The sequence below is a fragment of the Aquarana catesbeiana genome, linkage group LG08, assembly GCF_042186555.1.
Source record: "Aquarana catesbeiana isolate 2022-GZ linkage group LG08, ASM4218655v1, whole genome shotgun sequence".
NCBI classification, from domain to species: Eukaryota; Metazoa; Chordata; class Amphibia; order Anura; family Ranidae; genus Aquarana; species Aquarana catesbeiana.
This window is the reverse complement of record NC_133331.1, coordinates 59,829,917-59,857,379: the sequence shown is the minus strand read 5'-3', so window position 1 is coordinate 59,857,379 and position 27,463 is coordinate 59,829,917. Positions and strand designations below refer to the sequence as shown.

The 27,463-nt window shown below is 41.8% G+C and overlaps 1 protein-coding gene across 1 annotated transcript in view; it reads left to right on the top strand.

Moving 5' to 3' along the window:
- SHOC2 (SHOC2 leucine rich repeat scaffold protein) overlaps positions 1-27,463 on the top strand; it is a 138,043-nt gene that overhangs the window by 95,194 nt on the left and 15,386 nt on the right. The window contains exons 4-8 of the mRNA XM_073595894.1: positions 1,357-1,487; positions 8,099-8,287; positions 13,250-13,372; positions 13,621-13,758; positions 26,428-26,545. Of these exons, the coding sequence (XP_073451995.1) occupies positions 1,357-1,487; positions 8,099-8,287; positions 13,250-13,372; positions 13,621-13,758; positions 26,428-26,545 (699 nt within the window). The remainder of the gene's footprint in view (positions 1-1,356; positions 1,488-8,098; positions 8,288-13,249; positions 13,373-13,620; positions 13,759-26,427; positions 26,546-27,463) is intronic.

Below are 27,463 nucleotides of genomic sequence, written 5' to 3'. Positions count from 1 at the left end.
CTTGAAATGTTGGTGTTCTCTTGTGCACAGAATTAAACAAAGAAAATATTTTTTTTAATACGCCTTAGCGTGCTACTTTTATTAAAGAATTAAAATTAATCAGCACTCTATACTAATGCACAAGTATATGTAAAGTAAGGGTAGAACAAATCTTCGTGTCCAAGTGCAATTTTGACATGTGTTAGTAAAAGTGTACACTATCACCACAACTACTTTGTGCATCCAGGTGGATTATACCTTGTTTTTTTCAGGACAAATTGGGCTTCACTTAGTGGTTAAATGGTAATCAATATCTCCTGATTATTTATATAATATAGATATAGATCTATCTATCTCTATATATATATATATATATATATATATATATATATATATATATATATATATATATATATATATATATATATATATATATATATATATATATATATAGATAGATAGATAGATAGATAGATAGATAGATAGATAGATATCTATATATATAATTTTACTTTCACTGCTTCACGGTATAAACAAACCCTTTATAGTCGCTATTATCTCCTCTTTTTTTATACCGTAAAGGGCTAATTTTAGTTCCTTTTACAGAAACTCGCTACAGTTTATTTAACATGGTTTCCTATGTGAAACATTCACATCTATGCTTTTTCAGTATTTGGAAAGGGTCGAGGACTTTTTTCAATGCAAAATGGTGCTTTTTTTTTGTTTTAAATGGACTTCAGTAGAGAAGCTGCAGAAAAGAAGTGTAGAAATGGATCAAAAGCAAACTGCATAGGTGTGAACTGAGCCTTATGCTGGCCATACACGTATTGATTTTCGAACGAGAATATTCATGTTTTTAAAGCTCTTTTAGGATCAGTTCACACCAGTGGGTGAGTGTTCAGGTGCGCATAACATGCACATGCTGGTGTGCCTTTTGCATGCGTGAGTGCTTGATTAATTTTTTTTTTCCCACACACAATGTATGCCTGCGTTATTTTATTGCAACAGACTCCAACGCAGCACCTTGGGGTTGACAAGCCCTTACAGAGCAAAGGTTTTTGTATTGGGCAATGATGCCCAACGTGGATGGTGTGAACAAGCCCATAGACCTTACTGCTTGTTAATGTATAAATGCTTGAATGCCTATAGTCTGGGCGCTTAAAAGGACAGCTTCACTAGAAGTGGACTTGTCATTTATAGTGTATATAAACTCTACCACTTAATTTTAATTGCGGTTGGTGGATGCATGGGGCTTAAGTCACTTGCATCTTTCTTGGTGAGACTTCAAACCCCAGTGTGCCCTTTCAGCAGTGTTCTTGGTTTTGCAAGAACCAGCAATCAGGATTTTATGTCTATTCTTTTTTTTTTTCCCCCTAGGGAATCTGTCCAGCTTGAACCGCTTGGGGCTGCGCTACAACAGACTGTCGGCTATCCCACGTTCCTTAGCGAGGTGCAGCGAACTTGATGAATTGAACTTGGAGAATAACAATATTTCCACTTTACCAGAGGTAAGATAATATGCTCACGCTTCTTCACCAAGCTGTAGGCAAGTTATGACTTGTAATTACCTGGCTTTGTTTTGAACACTTTAAACTGGAAAGCTAAAGCAAAACAGTTATTTTCCTTGCTCCCCAGCAGTACATACTCACTATCTCTTTACTCCCCTGGGGCTCTGTTCAGTCACAGTGAAAACAGTGTCACTGGGTGTGGGGGAGCATATCACTCGTTTCATGTTATATTATATTGCTTTTTAACAGGCTGAGCACTGCCACATGAAAGCGTGGAAATGAAAGCAGAGCTCCACCCAAAAGGGGAAGTTCTGCTTTAAGGCCTCACCCCCCCCCCCCCAACTCTCCTCTTCTCCAAATGCCACTTTTTTTTTTTTTAAGGGGGGTTGCTGGTAGCTGGTTTTGACAGGTACCCACTCCTACTTCTCGGGTCGCCTAGGCTGTAATGGAATGTCCCACACCACACTTGAGTGCTTCTGTCATATACCGCTTCCTTCAGTCTGAATATATATGATATAGCCGTATATTACAACCAAGAACTAGGCAGTACTCGTTTTGGCTGCTGGCTGGAACATAAACTGTTCATTAGAACCGAGGCACACAGATATGCACTAGGGGACAATCCTCCCTCCTTTACATAATTGAAACAGGGCAGGGTAGACCTTACCTACACCAGTAGCATGACATGGGTGTATTCAAACTTCTCATCGGTAGATTGTCTTTGGGAGGGGCTGCATCTCTCTCGCTCTCCATCGCTCTCGCTCTCCATCTCTCTGTAGATATAAATCTCTCTCGATCTCTCTGTAGATATAAATCTCTCTCGATCTCTCTGTAGATATAAATCTCTCTCGATCTCTCTGTAGATATAAATCTCTCTCGATCTCTCTGTAGATATAAATCTCTCTCGATCTCTAACTCTCTATAGAGAGATCTATATCTCCATCTCTCTATAGAGATATATATATATATATATATATATATATATATATATATATATATATATATATATATTCCAGTGTGGTTGTCCAGGGAGTCTAACTAGTGCAGATCAGGCTGGGGTTCTCGGTTACCCTGTGCCCCTAATAGACACAGGGTGACTTACACATAGGAGGGGACGGGGGAGCTGGACAAGGAGCTTCCAATGCTCTCGAAGGTAAGCTAGGTTCCACAAGCCCCCCGCCCAAAGTGACTCCTGTCACATAGGCCATGCAACCGGAATTTCTCATCTCCCCCTCCCTCCCCCACAGTCATCTGAGACATGTCACAGGTCCCAGAAGACTAAGGGCCCTTAACAATGCGTAGCTGGGCACCCAGCTGTGAAGCCGCAAGCTGTCACAGCTGGGTGCCCACAGTTGAGATACTGGCGCCGGGGAGAGAAGACTGAGAAGGGACGGCTCAGATGAGCACATTGCTGCATCCTGGGACAGGTGAGTGTTTATTAAAAGTCAGCCGTTTAAAGTTTTTGTAGCTGTTGACTTTTAACCACTTCCTGAATGACGGCTACAGCATGGTCGTCCAGTTCTGGGATGGCGTCTTTTGTCATCCCCTCAAAACTGCGACATGCTCTGTGATTGCTGTGTCCCTCTGACACAGGTGATCACAGATCGGGATCAAAGGCCAATCACAGCAGCCTTTTACCATGTGATCAGCTGTGTCCAATCACAGCTGATCACAATCTAAACACACTTAACATTTATCGGCATTTCTTTCCTCACACTGTGAGGAAAGCTGGTAACCGGCAAGTGAAGGGGGACATCTACACTGATCAGGACACCTGATTATCAGTGCATGTCATCGAAGGAGAAAAATTACTGGTTTGTAAATTTTTATAACCGAAATGCAGAAAAGTTTGGGTTTTTTTTCTAAATTTTTGGTCTGTTTAGCACAAAATAAAAAACTCACCAAAAAAAGCTCTATTTGTATGAAAAAATTATAACATTTTCATATGCGTACAGTGTTGCATGACCACGCAATTGAATCAGAAGTATTAGGACTATGGCTCCTTGACTTCTGGTGTAATCCCAAACCACATGCCTTCATCCTGTCCAATGAGAGTATTCTGAAAGGCTGCTGAGATGCTTTCATTGGGTGTAGCTTGATGTCTGGCTCCTTGTAGAGCGTGTAGTGTGGAAAAGAGATTGTAGCTGGTCAGTGATTGGAAAGCCCCCTATCCCAGTTGTACTGACCTTTTACTAGCACTCCTCCACTGCTCTTTCCTTTATTGCAGCTGCTAGGATGGCCCTGCTCATGAGAGCTTACAATCTAAAAGGGATGGACAAGTGATACGAAATGTAATGTGTGAGGGTGAGTAGATTGGGAAAGTAAAAGTTCAGTCTTTAGGTAGAGGGAAGAAATGGGTTTTCAGGGATCGCCTAAAGGTGTGCAGGGTTTCTGTAAAGATTGAAGAAGGGAGTTCTAGTGGATGGGTGAAGCTCTGGAGGTGAGCATGGAGGAGGTGTTGAGGTAGCTAGAGATCAGGAAAACTTCGAGGGAAGAGGATGGTTTCAGTAATCGACTTGGATGATATGACTAATTAGTTGATGCAGTTGCATGGACTTGGCATCTAGTTGCTAGGTGTGAACACTGTCACATAGTTGAGATCATGTTGGCTCCATGTAAACTCAATTATTTAGCCATGGAAGGAAATGGGAGTGGCAGTGGAGTACTGTGAAGATGGGTATGATTGGGTTTGGGGGTAGTGGGGAGCTTTAACCACTTGCAGCCATTAACTTGGTATGATTTCTTTTTTTTTTTTTTGCTTTTTAAAACTGGCTGTTCAGTAAAAGATCTGGGCAGCTCTACAGGCCCCCCTCCGCCGCCACTGCCTATGGTGGTTCTCGGGCTCAACTATTCTTTTGGTAGCTCGGGGCCACAGTAAACTGGCAAGTGAGTACGAGCAGAAGGATATCAAGGATTATCAGTTCTCTGATCTCCTCTACTAGTAATGAAGCTGAAAACAGCAAGCATTTTATTACTTCCAGATTTAGTTTATGTATTCTCAAATGCTGTAGCCAGGGATCTGGCTTGATTAGGTGCAGTGGGTCCTGATCTCTCCATAAAAAGAAAGGGATCACCTGTCCATGCTGTAACATCGCTTGTTAGCCCCCTTATGATCGCAATAAAGTTAATGGTGAGAAAAATGTAAAGTGCAAACAAAAAAACCAAAACAGTTCTAATATAATAAAACAAATTAAAAGTACTCTAGTGCTTATATGTGAATGCAGGCACATGTTTAAGACCTGCCTGCTTGTGTATGTAAACAGCTTTTGTGCCACACGTGAGGTATCGCTGTGGACATTGGGGTGAAAACAGTAATGCTAGGGTAAGCGTTCATGGTTAACTCTAAACTGTTGATAACCTTTACCCCGGTACACATTGACTGCGGGAATGAAATTGTGCAAGTTCAGCTGAACTCGCACGATTTCATTCCCGCATGTCAGTCCGACTTTGGGTTTCTGCACAGATGCCAATGAAAATCGCACCCTGAAGTCGCCAAAAATAGTACAAAAACGGCTTTTGGGAATCTGTGCGGTGCCACAAATCTGGCATTGTACCAATTCGGACTCTGAAATTGCTGCAGATTTGACATGTCAAATCGCAGCAATGTGAACCCGGGCTTAAAGGCTGTTTTTCGCTCATTTCATGGGAACACACAATTTTGCTTTTTGAAATGTTTTGCGTCCAGTTACTTTCAACCCCATCTCTTATATTTTACCAAATAAGATTTTGTTATTGTGTTTGTGTATACTAAAATTCATGTCCGTGTATCTTTCGTTTATAAAAAGTTGCGCAAATATTGTGAAAAAAAAAAAAAATCAATTGCCACTTTCATTTTAAAGGGCCTCTGCCTTCAGAAAATATATACTGTTTGGGGATGTACAGTAGGCTCTATTTCCACTTTGCAATTTGGAATCACAGGGATTCTACCCGTGATCCCAAATCACTTGGCAATCAGTGCAAAACGCACATCGCGCATTTGGGTGCCATTCATTCTAAATGGCACCCCAAACGTGGAGTGATTTGGCACGGCAATCGTGGCAAAATCGCTATGACAAGCTTGTGAAGCTTGTCGTCCAAAAAGGAGCAGGAGCTTCTTTTGGGTGACAAACGCACATGGGGTAACCCATTGAAGTGAATGGGCTGCCCTATGCGTGACATGTGAGGATCGCCCACACAAAATCGCGAGTGGGAACACGCATTTCCTGCTACGCAAAGTGTGAATGAGACCTTGGCAAAAGAAAATGCTTATTTTAACGTTTGCTTCTGGAGCAATTCCTTCATTTTTCCCCAAAGTGGTTAAAGAAGCTCTCGAACTTTATCCTGAATGGGTAAGTTGACAGGGTCTCTTAAACCAGATCTGCAAATGCAGAACCCTTTAGGTCCCTTTCACACAATCGGTCTGATCAGGTCCGCTTGTCCATTTTTCAGGAGGACCGTCTATGGAGCGACATATGTAAATGAACTTGTGTCCGTTTACACCCGTCTACCTACAATCTGATCTGGATCAGAGGGCAGTTGGGTGTAAACGGACAGCTGGTCTGTTTACATCTCACTGGCCATAGAGTAGAGCGGGCTGTGTCCGCATAAGCAGAGTGGACACAGACCTGTCCTGTCATCGGGGGAACAGCGGACAGATCCAGCCCAGGTGTAAGGGGCCGTATACTGATCCAGCAGGGACTGGCCGGAATATAATTAGTGTGTGGTCTCCCCCGCTTAACAGAAGTCAATTGTTGAATCCACTTCTGTTGAAGGGCCACGTTGGAAAATTTTCCCGATGGCTGCAGCTGTTGATTAATCGACTCCAACAACTGATCGGTGTATTCTCACAGTGACAGGTGGATGGAGGTGGAATTCCTTCATTCACCTCACTTGTGAGGATGGAGGAATTTGTTTAAGATAAATAACCATGTATGGTTAGCCTTAGAACGGGCTGCGCTTTTCCTGCTATGCTCCAACAGCAACCAGGTTAAGAAAGGTTCCAGAAACTCAAAACTCCCTAAGGCAAGCTGTTATTAATCTGCATGCTTTCATCAACTTTCCGAGTAGACAATTATCATTTTTCAGGTTTTTAGCAGTATTGTGATGCCAATAAAGAGAGCGCTTTGATCGGCTTAATGGATGCAGCCCTAATGGACTTCCTTAATGGAAATCAGAGATTATAGCAGCTCCTCATAACCGTATTCTGCCCTAGGTTGGAGTTTGCCTTTAAATCCCTCCCTGGGCTGTATTCATCGAGCCCCTCTCCCTGAGACATCAGCGGCATGGTTACTGTCAACATGGCAAGCTGAATTCTCCACAGATTGCTTCATAAATTAGTCATGATTGTAGCAATTGGCAATAATTTCTCCGCTCTGTGTAAACACGCCCTGCCAACCATATCTGTCGTTGTTTTGCTGGTTTCAGAAGAGGCGCAGGGCTTTTTTTTTTTTTTTTTCCCCTGTTCCTCCTCCTCTCCTCTGCTAAACGCTTCATGTTTTAGGTGTAAAAGATTTCAACATGCTTTCATGCTGTAGTTTTAACCCTGACTTGTCTGGAACTTTGTAGCTTTAGCTTGGAAATCCCATAGACTGGTTCATTGTTGAGGCTTTTTTTTATTTATTTGTTTTTGTTTTTTAATAAACTCTAAGTGAATTTCATGTTATCTTGTGCTGTAAGCTGTGATGCATATGCCTTTTTTTCTATTTTTTACCTTTTTGTCCTAGTTTAGATCTTTGTCCCAAACATGTTTAAATTCACTTACTGTGTACTACCCTTGCTGGAGGTCTGTTCCACTCATCAACCACTATGGTAAAAAAAATTTTTAAGGTTAGTTTTGAAGGTGACCCTTTTAGTCACAGTGAAGATCTAAATAGATGAATCCATACCTCCTTCCTCCTATTGGTGACCCATCTAGTAACTAGTGATCTATGTAGAGGAATCGGGACCACCTTCCTCCTATTGGTGACCCATCTTGTGAAAAATAATGATTTATATAGAGGGATCGGGACCACCTTCATGCGGCTGGTGACCCCTCTTGAAAACTAAAGATCTATATAGAGCCCTGGTGCCCAGCCTGCAGCCCAAAGGCAGCAAGTGGCCTTTTGGTATGTATGGTGCAGCGCTCGGACCTCAGCAGTCTGTAGTGGGAAAATTGATTGGGATAATGGCATTGATCTCTACTAGTTTCAAGTAATGTTCTCAGTTTTGTATTGTCTTCTGCAGCATATCCCCAGGAAAAAATGTAGCATATCTACATTCTCTGACCCTCATTTCCTCTTCATATATTGAACATTACGTGTGGCCCTTTGTCAGGGGTTGCATCACATTTGAGGTCCCTTTTAGCTCAAACATTGACAACCACTGATGTAGAAGAATCGGCACCACCTTCCTCCTGCTGGTGATCCCTCTAGTGATAACTAAAGATCTAAATAGGATAATCAGGACTTCCTACCACCTGTTGGTGATCCCTCTAGTCTAATGACAACTAAAGATCTCTACAGAGGAATCGGGACCTCCTTTCTTCTGCTGGTTATGCCACACTGTTTGCTCATTTTACAATTGGGTATTGGGTAATAATAAGGGGATTGTATTGTGACTCAAAATAAGTAAACTTGCCTGTGTTTTCTCCACAGGGTCTGCTGTCCAGCCTGGTGAAAGTGACAAGTTTAACCCTTGCCAGGAACTGTTTCCAGTCCTATCCAGTGGGCGGGCCCTCACAGTTTTCCACTATCTACTCCCTCAACATGGAGCATAATCGTATTAACAAAATTCCATTTGGAATTTTCTCCAGAGCTAAAGTATTAAGTAAGCTGAATATGAAGGTGAGTTCTGATCTCTTCATTTGTAATTGTTTAGAGAGCTGTTTGTACTGTGTTACCTTTAAAGTTGAAGTTTAGGTATGGTTTTTATAGCTTAGTTACATTGGTCCATTAGAGGCCTTTCACACTGAGGTGCTTTACAGGTGCTACAGCGCTAAAAATAGCGCCTGCATAGCACCTGTAAAGAGCCTCTCCTGTCTTTCCAGCGTGAGCCCGAGGGCTTTCACAATGGAGCGGTGCGCTTGCAGGACGGTAAAAAAAATGTCCTGCAAGCCGCATCTTTTCAGCATTGTAGGAGTGGGGTATGCACCGCTCCTAAAGCGCCCCTGCCCATTGAAAACAATGGGGCAGCGGCGCTTTGCGGGTGGTTTTTACCCCTTTTTCGGGGTTAAAATAGCGCTGCTAAAAATAGCGCCACTTTACCACTGACGCCTGCCCCAATGTGAAAGTAGTCTTAGCCTTCCAGGTCCACTGTCCTTCCGTATAGTAACCACAGGGGTTGCCCCGCTGGGCACTGTTGCAATTCAGAGAAAGCTTTGTATTTTTTTTAGGGTTGCACCGATACTAGTATCGATATCGGTGCCGATACCGAGTATTTGCACAAGTATCGGCACTCGTGCAAATACTTTCAGGCTCGGTTCTTTGAGCTGTCAGTGGGTCTCCCCATTGTTGAAGTTCGGTAATTGGAGCTGTCAAAAAAAAAAAAAAAAAAAAAAAAGCAGCTGGCAATCTTAACAACATTGCTCAGCCTGAAACACTAAAAAAAAAAACAAAAAAAAAAACTGTTTTTTGTTCTTGTATATTTCTGTTTCTTCTGCAGATCAAAGGGATGAACACATGTTCTGTTTAACCCCTTAATAACCCTTAATTTACTCTAATCAGCCTTTATTAACTCCCTATTCTCCTCCATTTAATTATTATTTTCCTGCTTTTTTTTCTTTTGTTCACGTTTATTTTATAAACCATAAACAATTAAAACTTTTTTTTTGTTTGCTTTGTTAGTGAATATTTTTACACATATATTAACATGTAAAACACATTTCACATTGAAAAAGCGCAAAATTTAAAAAAATTCAATTGATTTTATATGTAAATAACTTTTCAATGCTTTGTACCGTTGCTGACAGCTGAAGTTAAAACAAAATGGTTGCGGTAGGTATCGGTAATTTGGTATCGGCGAGTACTAAAAAAAAAAAAGTATCCGTACTTGTTCTCATTGTAAAAAAAATTGTATCGGTGCATCCCTAATTTTTTCAAACAATATAAGTGTTTTCTCTGATTGGATGAAAAGGGGGGGGGGGTGGGGATCTCAACATCATCCACCCAGAATGCCTTGAATTTATTGAAAGTACAAGGTTTTCCCAGGATCGGGACAGTGGCAAACAAGAAACGCCTCTATACAGAAGGGCAGCCCCTCAGCTCTAGTCCCAGAAGACTGCTGCTATTACTGTAGTAGCTGTGACTACTACAGTGATTTGCAGCTTACACAGGGATCTGGTATGAGATATGCAAACCTAATTGGTCCAAGATGGACCAGTGTAACAATGCAGTAATAACAATTCTAACTTTAGCTTTAAATAAAGACAGTATTTTTTTCCCATGAAAAAATGTCAGTTTTCCAGCAAAAAACATTTTCAGCGTTCTATATTTTTTGGGCTTGGTCACATAAAAACATACATCTACAACCAAAAAGTAAAAGACGAATTTAGATCCAGAAGGGAAGTAGCTGGAGGCCCACTTTAGGGAAAAATATTTTATTCTGATTACTTTTTGTGGCTTTTACCTGTAATGTTCGATTCAGTAAATTCATTTTTTTTCCAATGTCTACATATTTTTCTCGACATTTTACATGCAGGTCAAGCTGTCCAGCAAAAATGCCATTTACAGGGGATAGGGCAAACTATTAGACCAACGGGGGGTGACGCAAACTGTCAGCTTTTATGCATGGGGCTTAAACCTTTTATTACACAGGGGAAAAAAAACAGTTACTGCTTAAAAAGTATTGTCTGGAATTAGCAATTGCTTAAAACGTATAACTAGGTTTGCTGCTTCATGTTTACGAAGTTATGCTGGCGTTCCCAGCTCATTTAAACCCCAGAACAGTCCAGTTTTTATCACAAATCATGTGTCCACCATGTCCATTCACACAGAGTGTGGCTTAGCCCCGCCCCCCCTGGCTGTTGTTGACAGTAGCAGGAGCCAATCGCTCCCTCTGCTGCCATTCTGTCCAGTGAAAATAGAGAGAGACGTGTTCTCCCTGGATCAAGATCGGGCTCAGGTAAGCGCCTTTTCTGGAACTTTTTGTTTACAAGTTCAAATTTGTATTTTTTGCTAGAAAACTACTTCGAACCCCAAACATTATACTTTTTGGGGGGGGGGGGCGCCAGAGACCCTAGAGAATAAAAGGTCCAATTTTTTTATATACAGGGGGTCCCCGGGTTACAAACAAGATAGGGACTGTAGGTTTGTTCTTAAGTTGAATCTGTTTGTAAGTCGGAACAGGTAAATTTTTTAAGTGTAGCTCCAGCCAAAAAATCTATTTTTAAGTTTTGTAGATAGCATAGGGAAGGGTTATCACCCCTGTAACATTTGTTTTGCTGTCTGTGCCCCTGTTCAGAAGATTTCACCTCACTTTCTGTCCCAATGACAATTGGATTTTGAAAATTTGGGGTTAATCGGGAAATAAGGATAGGTGATAAAGCATCAGTGGAGACACCTTTTACCCATATTAACTCTTACAGGAGTGAATTTCCCTTCCTAGTGGTAGATTTCCTCTCACTTCCTGTTGTCTCCCTCCGTTTGTAAGTAGGAGTCGTTTGTAAGTCGGATGTTTGTAAGTAGGGGACCCCCTGTAATGTGAAAGATTAGGTTACTCCGCGTAAATAGATGCCGTAACATGTCACACTTTAAAATTGCTTGTGGAATGGTGACAAACTACGATACTTAAATAATCTCCATAGGCGAAGCTTTAAATTTTTTTACAGGTTAGCTAGAGTAACAGAGGAGGTCTAGTGCTAGAATTATTGCTTTTGCTCTAAAGATCACGGTGATACCTCGCAAGTGTGGGGCGCTTTAAAAAAAAAAATCTTTTGATTTTAGTTTTGTTTTTTTGGGTTTTTTTTCCTCTTTATTTTATTTATTTTTTCATCACTTTTATTCCTATTTTTAGGAATGTAAACATCCCTTGTAATAGAAATAAGCATGACAGGTCCTCCTTTGAGAGAGATCAGGGGTCTTTCTGAGCCCAGATCTTTTACCTTTTTAAAAGCAAAAATAAACATAAAAATTTTGACTAAGAAAAAAATCCTGTCTGTCTGCCCAAGGACCAGAAGTAATGTCTGAGGTCACTCCTGTCCTCCAAGGGCATAGAGCCGAGTGGAGGACCTCTCCCACCGCCCCTAAAAGTGATCCCGTGTTAAATCCGCCACCGGGATCACTTTTTTAGCAGGTGCTGAATCACCCACAGAAAAAAAATATACTAGGGTTTTGGCAGCTGGCTGCTGCCATAACCCTGGTATTAAAAGTCAAAGTAATGATGTATATAAATACTGTGGGTGGTAGGTGACAATGCAATCCTACTGCAAAATGAACAACACTGCCACCCTGTTACAGAGAGTATCAAAATATACTGGAAGTATAAACAGGGTGACCAGGGGGAAAAAAAAACTGGTGTGGTAATGCTAACAATAGACTATTATGTAATTTTATTTTGCCAATATTTCCACTTAATGATAAACAAAAGTACCAATACTTAAGTTTTCTTTAATGGTTCCATGGTCCCTCGCCAGCATCTTCTACCCAGCTTCTTCCAGGTGCTGGGCTGCGACTGTCTTCATTGGTCACCGGGAGATAACGTCACACCTGTGCATGTGCAGGTGTTCAGTCATCTCAATGTTCTATTGATAGGTGCCTGCGCAGGATGGAGCCACACTCCTGCTGATTTGGTGATCAGCTGGAGTGACGTGACCATGGCGCATGTGCACATCAGAGGAGGCTATTTTCGACGGGAGAGAGAATGTCACGGACACTATTAAAAGCTATTCACAGAGTGGAGGGACACAGTAGTGCTCATATTGTGCCTTGCTGTTGCAGGGCTCGGTTTCATTCTCCTCAAGGTCGCCTTTTGTCAGTGTTGCACAGCGGCTTTAGTGTATTGATCAGCGCCTGTTGCCTGTGTCTAAGGGCGGGTTGCAACACACAAAAGCTGCCCTGCAACAGCGAGGCATAATGTAACAACTACGGTGTCCCCCTCCGCTCTGTGAATAGCTTTCAATTGTGTCCATAAAACTCCCTCTCCTGTTGAACAGCCTCCTGTGCTATGCGCAGACGCCATGGTCAAGTCACTCCAGCTGATTGGGAAATCATTGTGTGGAGTCGTGATGTCAGTAAACTCCCCCCCACCTCTGCACTCCTTGTCAATATGCATTTTCTCCTGTGTATTTCTAACACTGAACTTCTGCTGAACTTCTGCTATGATCTCTAACATCCAGTGAAAAGACAGGAAAGTAACCACATGACTTCAGCATGCCAAATCATGGTGAGGTGTGGAACAGCCAATCCTTGCAGAGCTGCTGAAGAAAGGGGTGGGGGAGGGAATTAAAAAATAATGGCTGTGTCTTAGGCTAGAGATATGTAAATCACCTGTCACTCACAGCAAGGGGGAGGATTTGACAAAGTTTTTCTGTTTGTCAAGATTTTTCTCACTGACCAATAAAAGAGGATTGCTCAGAGATGGATTAACTCTGTGTGGCAAGACTGGGCTCAAATGATAGGAAATCGTATACTCTACAGTATGGTATAAAAAAAAAAAAAAAAAAAAATTTCGGGTTTACATCCACTTTAAACTTTCTGTTAATTATTTTTTTTTTGTTCCTCTTACCCTTAAATCTTGCGTTCCTTCTGTAATATTTTTTATTGGAGTAATATTCCTGCACATAAATCTTCACTCCACATTTTTCACAACAGGACAATCAGCTAACTTCTCTACCCTTGGATTTCGGCACATGGACGAGTATGGGGGAGCTGAACCTGGCCACCAACCAGCTAACCAAAATCCCAGAAGATGTGTCTGGTTTAGTCTCTATTGAGGTATTTCTTCTATTAGCATAGATCTTGTTTATCTTCTAGAGCTGGGATATGCAATTAGCGGACCTCCAGCTGTTGCAAAACTACAAGTCCCATGAGGCATAGCAAGACTGACAGCCACAAGCAAAGGCAGAGGCATGATGGGACTTGTAGTTTTGCAACAGCTGGAGGTCCGCTAATTGTATACCCCTGTTCTAGACGGTGTCTGAAGCATTCCTGCCTCCTAAACCTTCTGTATATTTTTTTTACAGGTATTAATTTTATCAAACAATCTCTTAAAGAAGCTGCCACATGGTATTGGGAATCTGCGCAAGCTGAGGGAGTTGGATCTTGAAGAGAACAAGCTTGAGTCTTTGCCAAACGAGATTGCTTACCTGAAAGACCTACAGGTAAGTGGTGCAAATACTGGAAAACTGGAGGCATTTATCTATTCAGTAATGTAGCTCTCTTCTTTGTAGTGGGTTTTGTTGGTGTTCAGAAGTGTTGCAACCAGTCCATCCTCCACACAGAACAATTCCTACATAGTCGACAATTGAAGCCTTATGGCCCATACACACGATCAGAAAACCGTACGAAAATACCGCTTTCGACACAATTGTACGATAATCTGATCGTTGGTACACAGCTTTCGAGAGCTGATCACGGCCATTCATGCAAAATTATCCGATGAGACAAGCACAAATATTTTTACCAGATCGTACGATTTTTGTTTAATCAGTACAGTTGTCATTCGAAAATACAATACAAATACACTACAACACATTACATCCCTTTAGGAATTTTTTTTCTGTTATATGAGAATTTTGATCGCTTTAGTAAACTCTTCATTTTTGATATGGAGACTAGCATGCAAAAAAAGAAATGGACTATCATTCATTTGATAATCACATCACGTGTAACAGGCATAAGGCTTGCCATACATGAAGTAAATTTCTTTCCTGCAACCACGGGGATGCCGTCCCCGCCGGAAGAAGACAGTGATTATTGCTAGAGGCTATACCACAGCCAATAGCGATAACCACAAAAATCCGGCAGGCTGGTTGTACCCAATGAATCGATCAACTTGGTACAATCAGCTTGCCCATACATGGTTTGAATCTTGGCTGGTTCAGCAGGATTCGAACAGCGCATGGCCGGCCTTAATGCACACACCATCTTGAGCCGTGTTGGATAAAGCTAATCTTTAGGCCAACCACTAAATGCACAGATAAATTGCATATTATCTGTCAAATACATATTTGAGAGCCTTTTACCAGCCAAAGGATTTGTGTCTTAGTCCATTCCTCAGATTTAAATCTGCCACACAGCACACAAACCCATTTAATATGACCAGAACCCTGATTTTTTTTTTTTGGTTTTTTTTTTTTTTTGTTCCCAGCAGTGTTAATTTTGGCAGCAAATTTTGATTTAGTTTTAGTCTTAGGATTAAAATGGCATTTTAGTTTTTTAGTCCCATTTTAGTCTTCTGCACGTGTTTTAGTTAGTCTTTGACTTAAATGTCATTTTAGTTTTAGTCCCATTTTAGTCATCGTATTTTAGTCGACTAAAATCTCCAGTACATTTTAGTTGAATAAAATTTTAGTCAACTAAAAGCGAATGTGCACAGTACACAGCCCCCTACCCTGTGCACAGTACACAGAACCCCTGCATTCCCAGGAGACCCCCAGTCTCCTGGGACAGCACTGCCAGCGTATGCTAAAGTTAAGAATAAATCACTGCCAGTCCTTTCTCATACACGGCTCCTGTGTCACTCTCATTGTAAATCAAAGTCTCTAAATATACCTCAATAGCTTTGTTCTTGCATGGACGCGGTCACATGACTGCTTTCTTCTGACGTTTCATGGATGGTAATGTGACTGCTCTTCTCCTCCAATCTAAAGCAAACACTCAGAGGAGAGCGGCCAATGAGCACGAAATTGAGGTATTTAGAAGCTTCAGCTTACAATAAGAGTGACACAGGAGGAGGAGCAGTGTAGAAGGGGCTGGCAGTGATGTTTTCCTAACTTTAGACTTTGCTGGTAGTGCTGTCCAAGGGCCGCCAGGAGAGGCGAGGCAGCTGGCTTGACCAACCCCCCAATGTGTGGCATCCTGGGCAGACGCCCGATCCCCACCCCCTGTTGGTAAAAAACAAATATCGGCGTATAACACGAACGCACTGTTATACGCTGATGAATTCAGTAGTTCATAAGGGTAAACGTCCCTCCTTGCCATTAATGTCCCGTCTTCGTTCCTTAACGAAAACTGATTTGATTTTCATCAGTTGACGAAAATGTGCTGTACTTTTTTTAGTTTCATTTTCGTCACTGTAAAAAAGCCACTGACGAAAATTATGACCAATGTTTTTGTTGACAAAATGAACACCGCTTCCCAGCTCATCTGTCATTCTGCTCTCTGCTGCTATTGGCGTGTCCCTTGTTAGAACATGTGCACTGCAGCACAACTGACTGGCTTTCTATTTTTGTAGACCGTGTCCTGTCCTCAGCAGAACAAACAGTAGCAAGCTCAGTTGGTTTATAATAGAATTTGGTTGGTTTATAAAAGAATTCAGGCACTCGTAGGTGGGGCAGCTGATCGCAAGCATCAGTGGCCTACTACATTAGCCTGTATAACTCTAATTGAACACATACATAGATGAAGTTAAAGTGTTACTAAGCCCACAACAGTAAAATCAGTCTGTATATGCAGTAAAGCATGCTTGTTATACTTACTGTGGAACCTAAGGGGTTAATCCTCTGCATTGTAAAAAGGCTGCTTGATCTTGTATGCACAGATCCTCCCCTCACTGCCCTGTCCCTCTGGACAAGTCTGGATAAGACAGAGCCTTTGGAGTCAGGCTGCACATGCTCAATTTGGTGTGTATTGCTAGAGAGTTTTAGTTTATTTTTTTGCTTGGGACAGTGCATGTGATCAGCACAAGGCCAATCAGCACTGTCCAGTGCCCTGCGGCCTCATAGGACAGCTCAGTGTGTTATGAAAACCCCTCCTACAAGCTTCACCAGGAACTGATAGCAGTCACAAGACTGCTATATACTGCTGATGAGAAAAGATATTTAGCTGTTTATATTTACTAAAATAAATAATTGCATTTCCATGTTCTTTTTACTGTGGGAGACCAGATATAGTGAATGCAGGGTCCTGGGTTTAGTGACACTTTAATGCTCAGTCAGTTTGCCCAGAGTGTTCTTTAAAATACTTCAATCCTGTGCATCTTTTAACCGTATGCAACATAGTGGCCACATTGTGGATGGGCATGACAGTTGTGGTATCCTGTGTCCGCTTTCTAACCATTTGAATATTGACCTGTATATATCCCTTCATTACCAGACAATTTTTTTCAGTTTCCGCAATGTGATTTGACAGTCACACAACACTGTACCTAAATAATTTTTTTATAATATATATATATATTTTTTTTTAACAGAGCTTTTATTGGTAGTACTTATAGGAAGTTAACAATTAACTTAATTCAGTTAAGTTTTATTTATTAATTATTTTTTTTATGGGTGACCTGCAAGTAAAGGCCTAATGTGCTAGTATGCATCGAATACTAGCACATTATGTGAAACTTACCTGCAAATGAAGCCCTCGTCGTCCCCGCTGTAGGCCGCATCCATCTTCGCCAGTCTTCTTTTTGGGTCTGTGAAAAAAGATGCAGCACTAAAATCATAAATAATCACAACAAAGGAATAATAATAAAAAAAAAAACTCTAGTTCCTAGTTCCAGGATAATAGCACACCCAATGTGAGAATAGAGGCTCCTTACCAGCTGCAAGTGACCACCGTAGGTGGTCTCACCAAGCACTCCTGTTCCTGGTCCTGATTTCCCAGCAATGGATCCTCTCACATAGCAGGCCACTGTGTCTCTCTCTCCCACACACAACACTCCTCAGAGGAGTTGTGTGTGTGGAGAGAGAGACACAGTGGCCTGCTATGTGAGAGGATCCATTGCTGGGAAATCAGGACCAGGAACAGGAGTGATGAAGGAGGGAGTTGGTACAACGGATCCAGCTGCCTTACTGATGCCGCTATAGATTCCTGGGAGACCTTATCATTCCCTGTGCTTGGTGAGGCCACTTTTTGGTGCTGGCTGCTTTATTTACATTCAATTTTTAATTTTTTTTCTTTATTACTCACTTTTAATTTTGAGCGCAGCGTTAACCCTTGTGGTTCTTTTTTACATTTTCCTTTTGGGTCTGCAAACTCCGGCTGTGTGACTGGCCGGAGCCACGTGACGTCACTCCCGTGCATGTGTGGGAGCTGCCGGTCATGGCACAAGGCTCTTAAAAAAAAAACCTCTTGGGCAGCTGTTCCTTCAGAGTGCATGCACCAATGACATCGGTGGCATATACAGTAAAATATCTCCTAAAGCAAGTTTAGAAGCTATTTACAGTACCTATAGGTAAGGCTTATTATAGGCTTACCTATAGATGCATACAATCAAGGGAAGTTTACTTTTTCCTTTATAACAACTTGGGGGGGGGGGGGGGGGGGTTTACATGAAGGAAAAGACTTAAAAATGTGCTCACTTGGACCACCACTAGTTAGACCACAATCATTGGTGATCAGTGGCATGCTAACCCCCCACCTAACATCATCACTGGTGATCAGTGGCCCTTTAAGGCCACCCACCTTTACCTTTGAACTGCCGATCCTCATTCCTGTTGTGTTTTCAAACATTCAACTTCCTCACAATGGAGGAAAGGAGATTCCATTGTTGTGAATGGGCTGAATGTTTTAAAGTGATTATAAAGGTTTTTTTATAACAAACGTGTTATACTTGTCTCCTCTGTGCAGTGGTTTTGCACAGGTCAGCCTTGATCCTCCTCTTCTCAGGTCCCTCTTTGCTGCTCCTGGCCCCTCCTGTTGAGTGCCCCCACAGCAAGCAGCTTGCTATGGGGGCACCAGAGCTGCAGTTCCCTATGTCAGCTTAAAAAGATAAGCCCAGCTTCTTGGATTCGGAGAGTAGAGGACATTAGTAAAATGGAAAATCTGGTGCTCTCCGCGAGACACCAACAGGAAAAATATAAGAAGACATGGGCACTCTGGCACCAATTTATCTTTTCGTCGGAAGGTACCTTAGAACCTCAGGGTGAGGCCAATATTCCAGGACCGTCCTGAATCAACCAGAACCCTCTACAGCCTTCTCCTTCCTATATCACAATCCACCCTTCCTTCTTCCCCTTCCTTTCTCTGCACCCCACTTCTTATCCCTTGGTAGCTTTTCTGTCTCCTTGGGAGGCCCTCTAGAATCGGGCGAATAGGCTTAGCCCGGATGACTGGCGGGGGGCGGAGGTAGGAGATGGAGGATAAATGTTTATACACTTGTTGCCTATTATTAAAGGACCCTGTTTGAGAGGGCCTCGGCCTTTCGACAAGCAATCATAAAATACTTAACACCTGACGCATTCAGATGGGTTTGAAATGTATTAATACTCTGCCACGCCTTCCGTCCAAGTGAGGAAGTATATATGTATGTGTTTTTTGGTTTTTTTTTTTTCTTTTTTTTTCTTTTTTTTTCTCTTCCTCCCCCCCCCCCCCCCCCTTTTGTCCTTCCTTTCCTCCCGCTCCTGATGTTTCTAATGTTTGTATGTACTGTATTGCCTAAGCCCATGTTGGGCTTTGCTAAAAAGTAAATAAAATCTATATTTGAAAAAAAAAAAAAAAAAAAGCCCAGCAGCCATGGAGCAGGGGATGCAAAGGGAACTACTATCCCGGCGACCGTGGCAGAGTAGCCCAACCAAACCATAAGACAAATGGAGGGCGGTTTCTGTGACGAATGCATCAAGGAATTGTAAAAATTGATAATGGCACCTCAAGCCAGTATTGGTTTGTAAAAAATATATGTATTGAACTTATAAATTAAGGGTCGACCGATATCATTTTTTCAGGGCCGATACCGATTTTTCAGCTGCCTTTCAGGGTGATAGCTGATATCAGGTGCCTATATTCTGTAGATTTAAACCTTTTTTTTTTTTTATGTTTCACTGTCCTTTTTCATTTTTTTTTAATCACTGTTATTGCTGTCACAAGGAATGTAAACATCCCTTGTGACAGTAATAGGCATCACAGGTACTCTTTATGGAGGGATTCGGTGTCTATAAGACCCCAAACCCTTCCTCTGCACTTGAAAGTATTCAAAACGCCAAGATTGGCCGTTTTGATTACTTTCTATTTTTTTTATAACTGGTGCCTTTAGGTTGCCAGTAATCTGGAAGTGATCTCATGACATCGCTTCCGGCTTACTAGAACCGAGACCCTGAACAAAGGCAATCTGCTTTATTCAGGTCTTCAGCCAGCCGGCGGATGTGCTGGCTGGTCGCTTGGGCCTCCCGGTGGGATGGGAGACCCGGGCGTGGGGGGGGGGGGGGTGTCCCCTCCTACTGCTTGTATTAACAGCCAAGTGGCTGCTGAGCCCCATCGGTGGTTGTTACAAGAAAGCCGACCGTCCGGTCTAAAGAACGGTACCAGGGTGATGCCGACCCCTATTACAAAGACACATGATGCATAGTATATTTGACCAAAAAGGTGAGGAAGGGAACTGTGCTTAAAGCAAAAGGGTAGACTAAAGATGGTGAACCCCAGAATGAAAAATGTATAGGTTATGAAAGCACCAAGTTAACCACTTCGATACCAGGCACTTTCGCCCCTCCCTGCCCAGGACAATTTTCAGCTTTCAGCGATGTCGCACTTTGACGATTGCGCGATCATGCAACACTGTAACCAAACAAAATTTTTATCATTTTCTTCCCACAAATAGAGCTTTCTTTTGGTGATATTTGATCACCTCTGGGGTTTTTATTTTTTGCTTAACAAACTTTAAAAAAAAATTTTTTTTCTTAATTTCTGTCATAAAATTTTGTTTTCTCCTTCACTGATGAGCACTGATATGAGTCGGCACTGACGGGTGGCACTGTGGTGGGCTCTGACTGGCAGCTGATTGGCACATCTGATGGGGGCTGTTAATCAATGGGCTCTCCCTGTCCACGCAAACCAAGGAATGCCGTTTACCGGCACTTCCTGGTTCACGCAATGATCACCTGTGATTGGTCACAGCTGAGGCTCCTTACCATGATCAGAGATGCGGCGTGTCAGGCTGACACGCCGCACTCGCGAACGCCGCGCTGCTCGCCGGTCATATGACATCCAGTCAGGATAACAGAACCACTTCCCGGCCATCAGTCTGCTATAGGCCGAGCGGGAAGTGGTTAAATGTGCTCATATTTAACTTGGTGCTTTCATAACCTATACATTTTTTTTTCTGGCATTTTTTTTACCTTTTTAGATAATCTCTTGCATCTACTCCTGATGAAGTGGACAGGGATCTACTAAACGCATAGTTTTAGGAGGTCAAGAATCTTTTTGGTCACCATATGCTATGCCATCATGTATTTCTACCTATTTAATAACATCATGTATGCGAATATTGGGAAAATTATGAAGCATTTCATCTTATTTTGGATCAGCTTTTTATTTATTTTTATTTTGTATGTTTTTAATTTACTCAAATCATTGTAATATGGGATTTGTTATCATGCAAAAAATATATTATTATATCTACTATTGTGATTTGCCTCATGTCAAGTCCCATTAAAATGTATTCTTTAGGGTAATATAATGGATAAAATTCTTTGCTGTATGACATCTCTGGTGGTGATAGACAATTGTTCGCTCACATGCATGTATGGTAAATGCTTTCAGTATGACACAGGCCTATAACTCCTCTAATCCCTGAGCACATTCCTAATGAGCTCCTGGGAGGTTCTTGCTGATTATATTGATTGCCCGAATGTTGTGCGCACATAACTGAGCAGATCTTCATATTATCAACTAACATTTCCTCTTAGCTCTGATAATCCAATTAAGCAGAGATTTCCTGTAAAGGAGAATAATGAAGGCAGAGAGGGCTCATCCTAATGTGTTGATTTGTGAATATTGTGTTTATACAGAAATTCTCTGAAGATTAGCAATTGTAATCACTCCGCTTTTTTTCCTCTCTGGTGCTTCTTTTGCTCACTCATTTCTCTATTCATGTTATCTTTTTCTCTTCCTTTATATATCTCTGCATTTCTTTCTTCTGTTTTCTTTATACATGTTTGTATGTCTCTCTTTGTAGGTTTACTTCTGTATCACATCCAATCTTTTTTTTTTTTTTTTTTTGAAGATTTTTCTTATCTTCAGTTTCGTCTTTCCTCCCTTTCATTAGTCTTCCTTTTTTATTTTCTTTCTGTTTCCTTTTACTTTCCCTCTTTCCTTCCTTTTCTACTTCTGGCTCCTTATAATAATCATGTTGGGACTCGGGCACCCTTTTGCTTTATTGATTAAAAAGGCAACATGGAAGTTTTGTGTGTATTTACATAAATTCGAGGTCGACCGATATGGGTTTTCCTCTGGCCGATGCCGATATTTAGAAATCGCGGCGGCCGATATATGATGCCGATTTTTTTGGGCCGATATATTAAGCCGATTTTTTTTTTTTTTTTACCCCCATCTCATAAAATCTAACAGACCCCTTTGACAATGGGGCGTTTTTCAGGCGCTTTTGGGCTAAAAATAGTGCCTGTAAAGTGCCTGCAAAACGGCTCTCCTGTAGTCTCAGTGTGGAAGCCCGAGTGCTTTCACACTGAGGCGATGCGCTGGCAGGATGTTAAAGTCCTGCAAGCAGCATCTTTGGAGTGGTGTATACCGCTCCTCCACCATTCCTGCCCATTGAAATGAATGCGCACCGCTGCCAAAGCACCTGCAAAGCGATTCGGCAGCAGTGCTTCACGGGCGCATTCAATCCCTTCCTCGGGCGCTAGCTGGGTTATAAGCGCCCCGCTAGCAGCCGAATAGCGCCGCTAAAATGACGTTAAAGCGTCGCTAAAACTAGCAGCGTTTTACCGTCAACGCCTGCCTGCTCCAGTGTGAAAGCAGCTTTAAGTAATAAGTGATACAGAAAATTTCTTACATTTAAACAGGTAATCAAAACTTTTGGACGAAAAAAAAAAATGGGCTAACTTTACTGCTTAGTTTTTTTTTTTTTTTTTTAAATTCATTAGTGTATTTTTTTCCCCAAAAAATTGCGTTTTGAAAGACCGCTGCACAAATACCGTGTGACATAAAATATTGCAGCAACCGCTATTTTATTCCCTAGGGTCTCTGCTAAAAATATATATATAATTTTTGGGGGTTCTAAGTGATTTTCTAGCAGAAAATACAGGATTTTTACTTGTAAGCAACAAATGTCAGAAAAGATTTAGTCTTTAAATGGTTAAACTGAGAACTCCACAGGGAGTTCAGTTCATTGACAAGTGGAAACATTGTATCTTTTTAGTTTCTTTTATCATACTTGGCAGGCTGCCCAGAGAGGAGAGAAGTGGCTCCATAGAAGACTTCAGGCAACTTGCATTGACTTCTATTACAGAAGTCATTTGCCAGCTGAAGTTATAATCGGCCTTTTTTATCAGCACAATCGGCCGATGCCGATTAATTAAACGCCAAATATCGGCCGATATATCGGTCGACCTTTATTTATATATATATATATATATATATATATATATATATATATATATATATATATATATAGTGTGTATATATATATATATATATATATAGTGTGTATATATATCTCGATTCCTTCTTTCTGAGCACCACCTTGCTCCATAAACACTGCTAAGCATATAAAATATTTTTTACGTTATGCAGGACATATGTTTTCGATTAACTGTTCCATCCCCACTGCATTTGATATGGATAAGCAGTATTTAAAGTGATATTAAACCTTTATTTAAAAAAACAAAACAAACATGTTATATGGTTTTGCACAGAGCAACCCTGATTCTCATCTTCTGGTATCCCCACCAGAGCTCCTGGCTCCACCCTCTTTCCAAGTACATACCCCAGCCAGCCGCTTGCTAAGTTTGGGGAAGGGGGGTACTCGTGCGGTCTCATTCTAGTGCCCCGCTGTCTGCATCTTTGACAAAGATAGTAGGGCTTTGCCACGCTCCCTCGTCATAGGATTTGATTGACAACCGCATTAGCCAATGGCTTCCGCTGCTAACAATCTTCCCTGTGAATAGGGAGAGAGCAAAAAGACACATCTCATGCACAGTGTTGAATTGAGATCGGCTTTAGGTAAGTATAAGGGAGGTTGGGGGGGGGGGGTCCTGCAGCACAAAAGGGTTTTTGTTTTTTTTTTCCCTTAAAGTGGTTGTTAAGCTACCATCTCATCTTTATATCCCCTCTTTCAGATAAAAAGCTGTATCCTAGTGCCTGTGCTTTATTAGCAAAAAGCCGATTTCTAACTGTTTTTACAGCATCTTCCAGCAATCACATGACTCCTGGCTCTCTGTTCTCCCCATCTGATAGCTTCAGCGGGTGGGGCCGAGATTCCCCTGCTGTTAGCCGGGAAGGAGAGAGCCTGGAGTCACGTGATCGCTGGGAGGTGCTGTTAAAACAGGTAGAAATTGGCTTTTTATTTTTATAAAGCACAGACACTAGGATACAGCTTTTTATCTGACGGGATGATATAAAAGTCAGTTTTAAAGTGGCAGGAAGAGGAGCAAAGCCGCGCTAGTGAGATGACAGACGGAGAGAGGGGGGAGGAGGAGGACAGAGGGAGACATAGGAGAGCTGCGGATGACGGGGGCACATACTCTGACCACGGTGTCAGAGCTCAGCAGCCCTGATATATCGTGGTCAGTGTACAGAGGGGAGGGTAGAAACTGGCAGGATCAGCCAGGTATTTCAGCACTGTGCTGTATAACATGCTTTAAATGAGCAGGATTTTTTTTTTATGGGGGGTTAATCACTTTAATGGAGATAATACATTAAAGGGTAACTCCACTTTCGAGGGACAAGCAATGGCAAATACAAAAAAAAAATGAATATAGCATATACAATTGCGGCTCAAGTCATACTGTAATTGTTATTAAAATATACCTTTCCAATCTGCAGATTTGTAATTTTCTTTAAAATGCACTGCAATATAGCTGCATGGAGGTGTTCTGTACACAGAATGCCTCCCAGAAACATAATTTCCTGCTTGTGTGATTGGCTCACTGATTTTCCCAGAAGTCTGCACTAAGAAACAAGTCAGATTTCCGGAATCCCCTGCAATAAAAATGTAATTTTTGGTGAGATACTCCTAATAGGAAATCCCGTCTAAAGGGATGCCGACCCTGAAATTTTCCTCATTAGAGCCCTGCAAGTACAGCAGCTGATTGATAATTATGAAACCACTCCCATTAGATTCACTTTCCACATGGTTACAAACCAACACACAGGGATTTCTTTAGAATAGCAAAAGGTAGGAATCTGCAACAAAGTTTTTTTTCAAATCCTTGTGATGTACATAGATCACCCAGAGGGGAATGCTTTTTTTTTTTTTTTTTTTTTTTTTTTTTTTTTTTTTTTTTTCTTCTTCTTAACAAAAATGGAGTTACACTTTTTAAGTTAAACCTTTAGAAGAGCTCCAGTCTCTCCCCCAAAAAAAAAGTTAACAGTGCTGAGTTTTAATATAAGGACACTTGCCTGTCCAGGGATCCAGAGCTGTCCTCACCCAAGCCCTTTCTTCAATGGGCTTCTGGTCCAGGGGTCAGCATCATAATTAAAGGTTTCCACTGCTCATGTGCAAGCTACACTGCTCTTTGTGAATGGTTTTGCAGTTTTTCTGGGACCTGTGATGTATCCCAGAAGGCTGTAAACGAAGAGGGAGGAAGGAGTGAACTTCCGCTTGGATCACCTAGCTCAGGGTTAGGCAACCTCGGCCCTTCAGCTGTTTTGAAACTACAAGTCCCATGATACATTGCAAGACCTTGACAATCACAGGCATGACTTCTAGAGGCAGTGGCATGATGGGATTTGTAGTTTCACCACAGCTGGAGGGCCAAGGTCGCCTACCCCTTAGTCCTAGCTGATCTGTGCAGAAGTGGGAAGCGGGTACCTGTCAAAACCAAGTACCCGCTCTCCCCCCACCCCACCCAAAGTGCCAATTGTTAGAAGGGGGAGGAGGGAGGAAGCAAATAAGCAGAACTTCCCCTTATGGGTGAAGTTCTTCTTTAAGGCTTTAGAGCCACTTTACAAGTCTTTTTATACTATAATAGCCTTTTCAGACAATCACCATGGCATTCATTTTTTTTTTCCATTGAGATTTTATTAGTAAAACAATTGGTAGAGTACACAGAGAAGACAGCCTGTCACACAGGACAGGGGGTAGAAACAACATAACATAAAGCTCATAACTTCAGGGTCTTACATTTGTAAATACAGAATATGGTACAGGAGCACACAGTGTAAAGTAAAGTACCATGACCTTAACATTCTCAGGCAACTCCAATATTGGGTTAGGAGGGAACACATCAGCACCGTCCAGCCAGGCATTGCATTCCGTATGTAGTTTCATTTTCAAATAAAATGCACCTATTCACTTTGGATAGGCTGATGCCAATATCCATTCTGGCACAAAAAGTAATCACAAAAGCGATCAACAAAAAGCAATCTAGTGACCACCAGGAATAGACAAGTCCTCCATAAGGGAAGTGTCATAGTAACTTAGAATACAAGTGAAGGGTTCCACCATTTGATTAATGCCAAAAAGGTAATTGATAATTTTAATTCTTTCCAGTACCTTTTCATTTCGGGGAACCAACATAGGTGTATGAGATTCCCTGGAGGATGACTATATCTGTTGCCCTGAGGGTCGGCTTGCAAACTAGTCCTATGTAGGTATTTGGGGGTACCTTGTACTCTGTGGAGGATGAAAAGCTGTGTTAATTTATGTGAGAGTGATAGAGATACCATCTGTGTGAATTGCAAAATATCATCCCATATGTTGCAACATAGCATTATTGTAAGAAAAAATGAGGCATGTATAAGTTACAGGACCCCCTGGCTCCGGTGTATAAAAATAAATCAAATTTAAAAAACAAAGAAAACCGTCTGTGTATCAGCTGCTTTCTAATTGGCCGCAGAACATATGTTCCTTCCTATGTTGTCTTTATCGTTTAAAGCCTTTATTTCAAATCTCATCTCTCCTAATTCTTTTCCACCGTTCCCTGTGTTTATTTTTCAAACAGAAACTAGTTCTGACTAATAACCAGCTGACGACCTTGCCAAGAGGGATTGGTCACCTGACAAACCTGACGCACCTGGGACTTGGGGAGAACCTTCTCACTCATCTTCCAGAGGAAATAGGTGGGTGTTTTTTTTTTATATTTGCTTCCTAATACCAGAGTACCTGGTGTGATAACATTTTTCTAAGTAATTAAAGAAAAAATAAATACAATAAAAGGCTTCCTACAAAGAAGACCTTGAATGTGCACCTCTCAAGTTGAAGATTGAGTCTTATATTTCCAGATGTTTTTCTAGATTAGATCTCCTGAAGACTGAGAAGGCATGTTGGCCCGAGCATTGGAAGCTACATCATTTGCAGAGGTTGAGGGACACCTATGCACCATTCCTGCTCTTTTATGCCACAGAAGGGGTTAACTCTGTGTAGTTGAGTGCTGTCATCATCCAGTGGGTGGAGTTTCACGTGCTCTATTTTCCACCAAACAGCATCAAGGAAGCATCTACCTGTTGTTTCTCCTGTTTGCAGAGAGTTAAATGGAACGTCGTATGTACTGCGCATGCCCGTATGGAACAGCACAACAGCTGATGTGCCCATCAGCTGGGCTGACATAACCAGGGCGCATGCGCACATAGTAGGCGGTATCTCTCGATGGGCGATACCATTTCACAGGCACAATTTAAACCTATACAAAAAGCGGGGTAGACTTGTTTTCAGATTGTGCATCGCTGCTGCATGAGGGTGGCTGTGTTGAAGAGCTGGTTTTGTCTGTGTTGCAACCCGCCCTTTCACACAGGCAAAACTGGCCATTCAACACTACAAACCTGCCCTGCAACACAGACAAAACCGGATCATCAGCACACTGTAAAGCCACTCCGCAACAGCGAGGCACAATGTGAGAAATATGGCCTCCCCCCGCTGTTTGTATAGGTTTCAGTTGTGGCCGTGAAACAGTATCTCCCATCGAGAGATGCCTCCTACGATGTGCGCTTGCGCCCTGGTCACGTCACTTCAGCTGATCGGCAAATCAGCTGAAGTGCGAC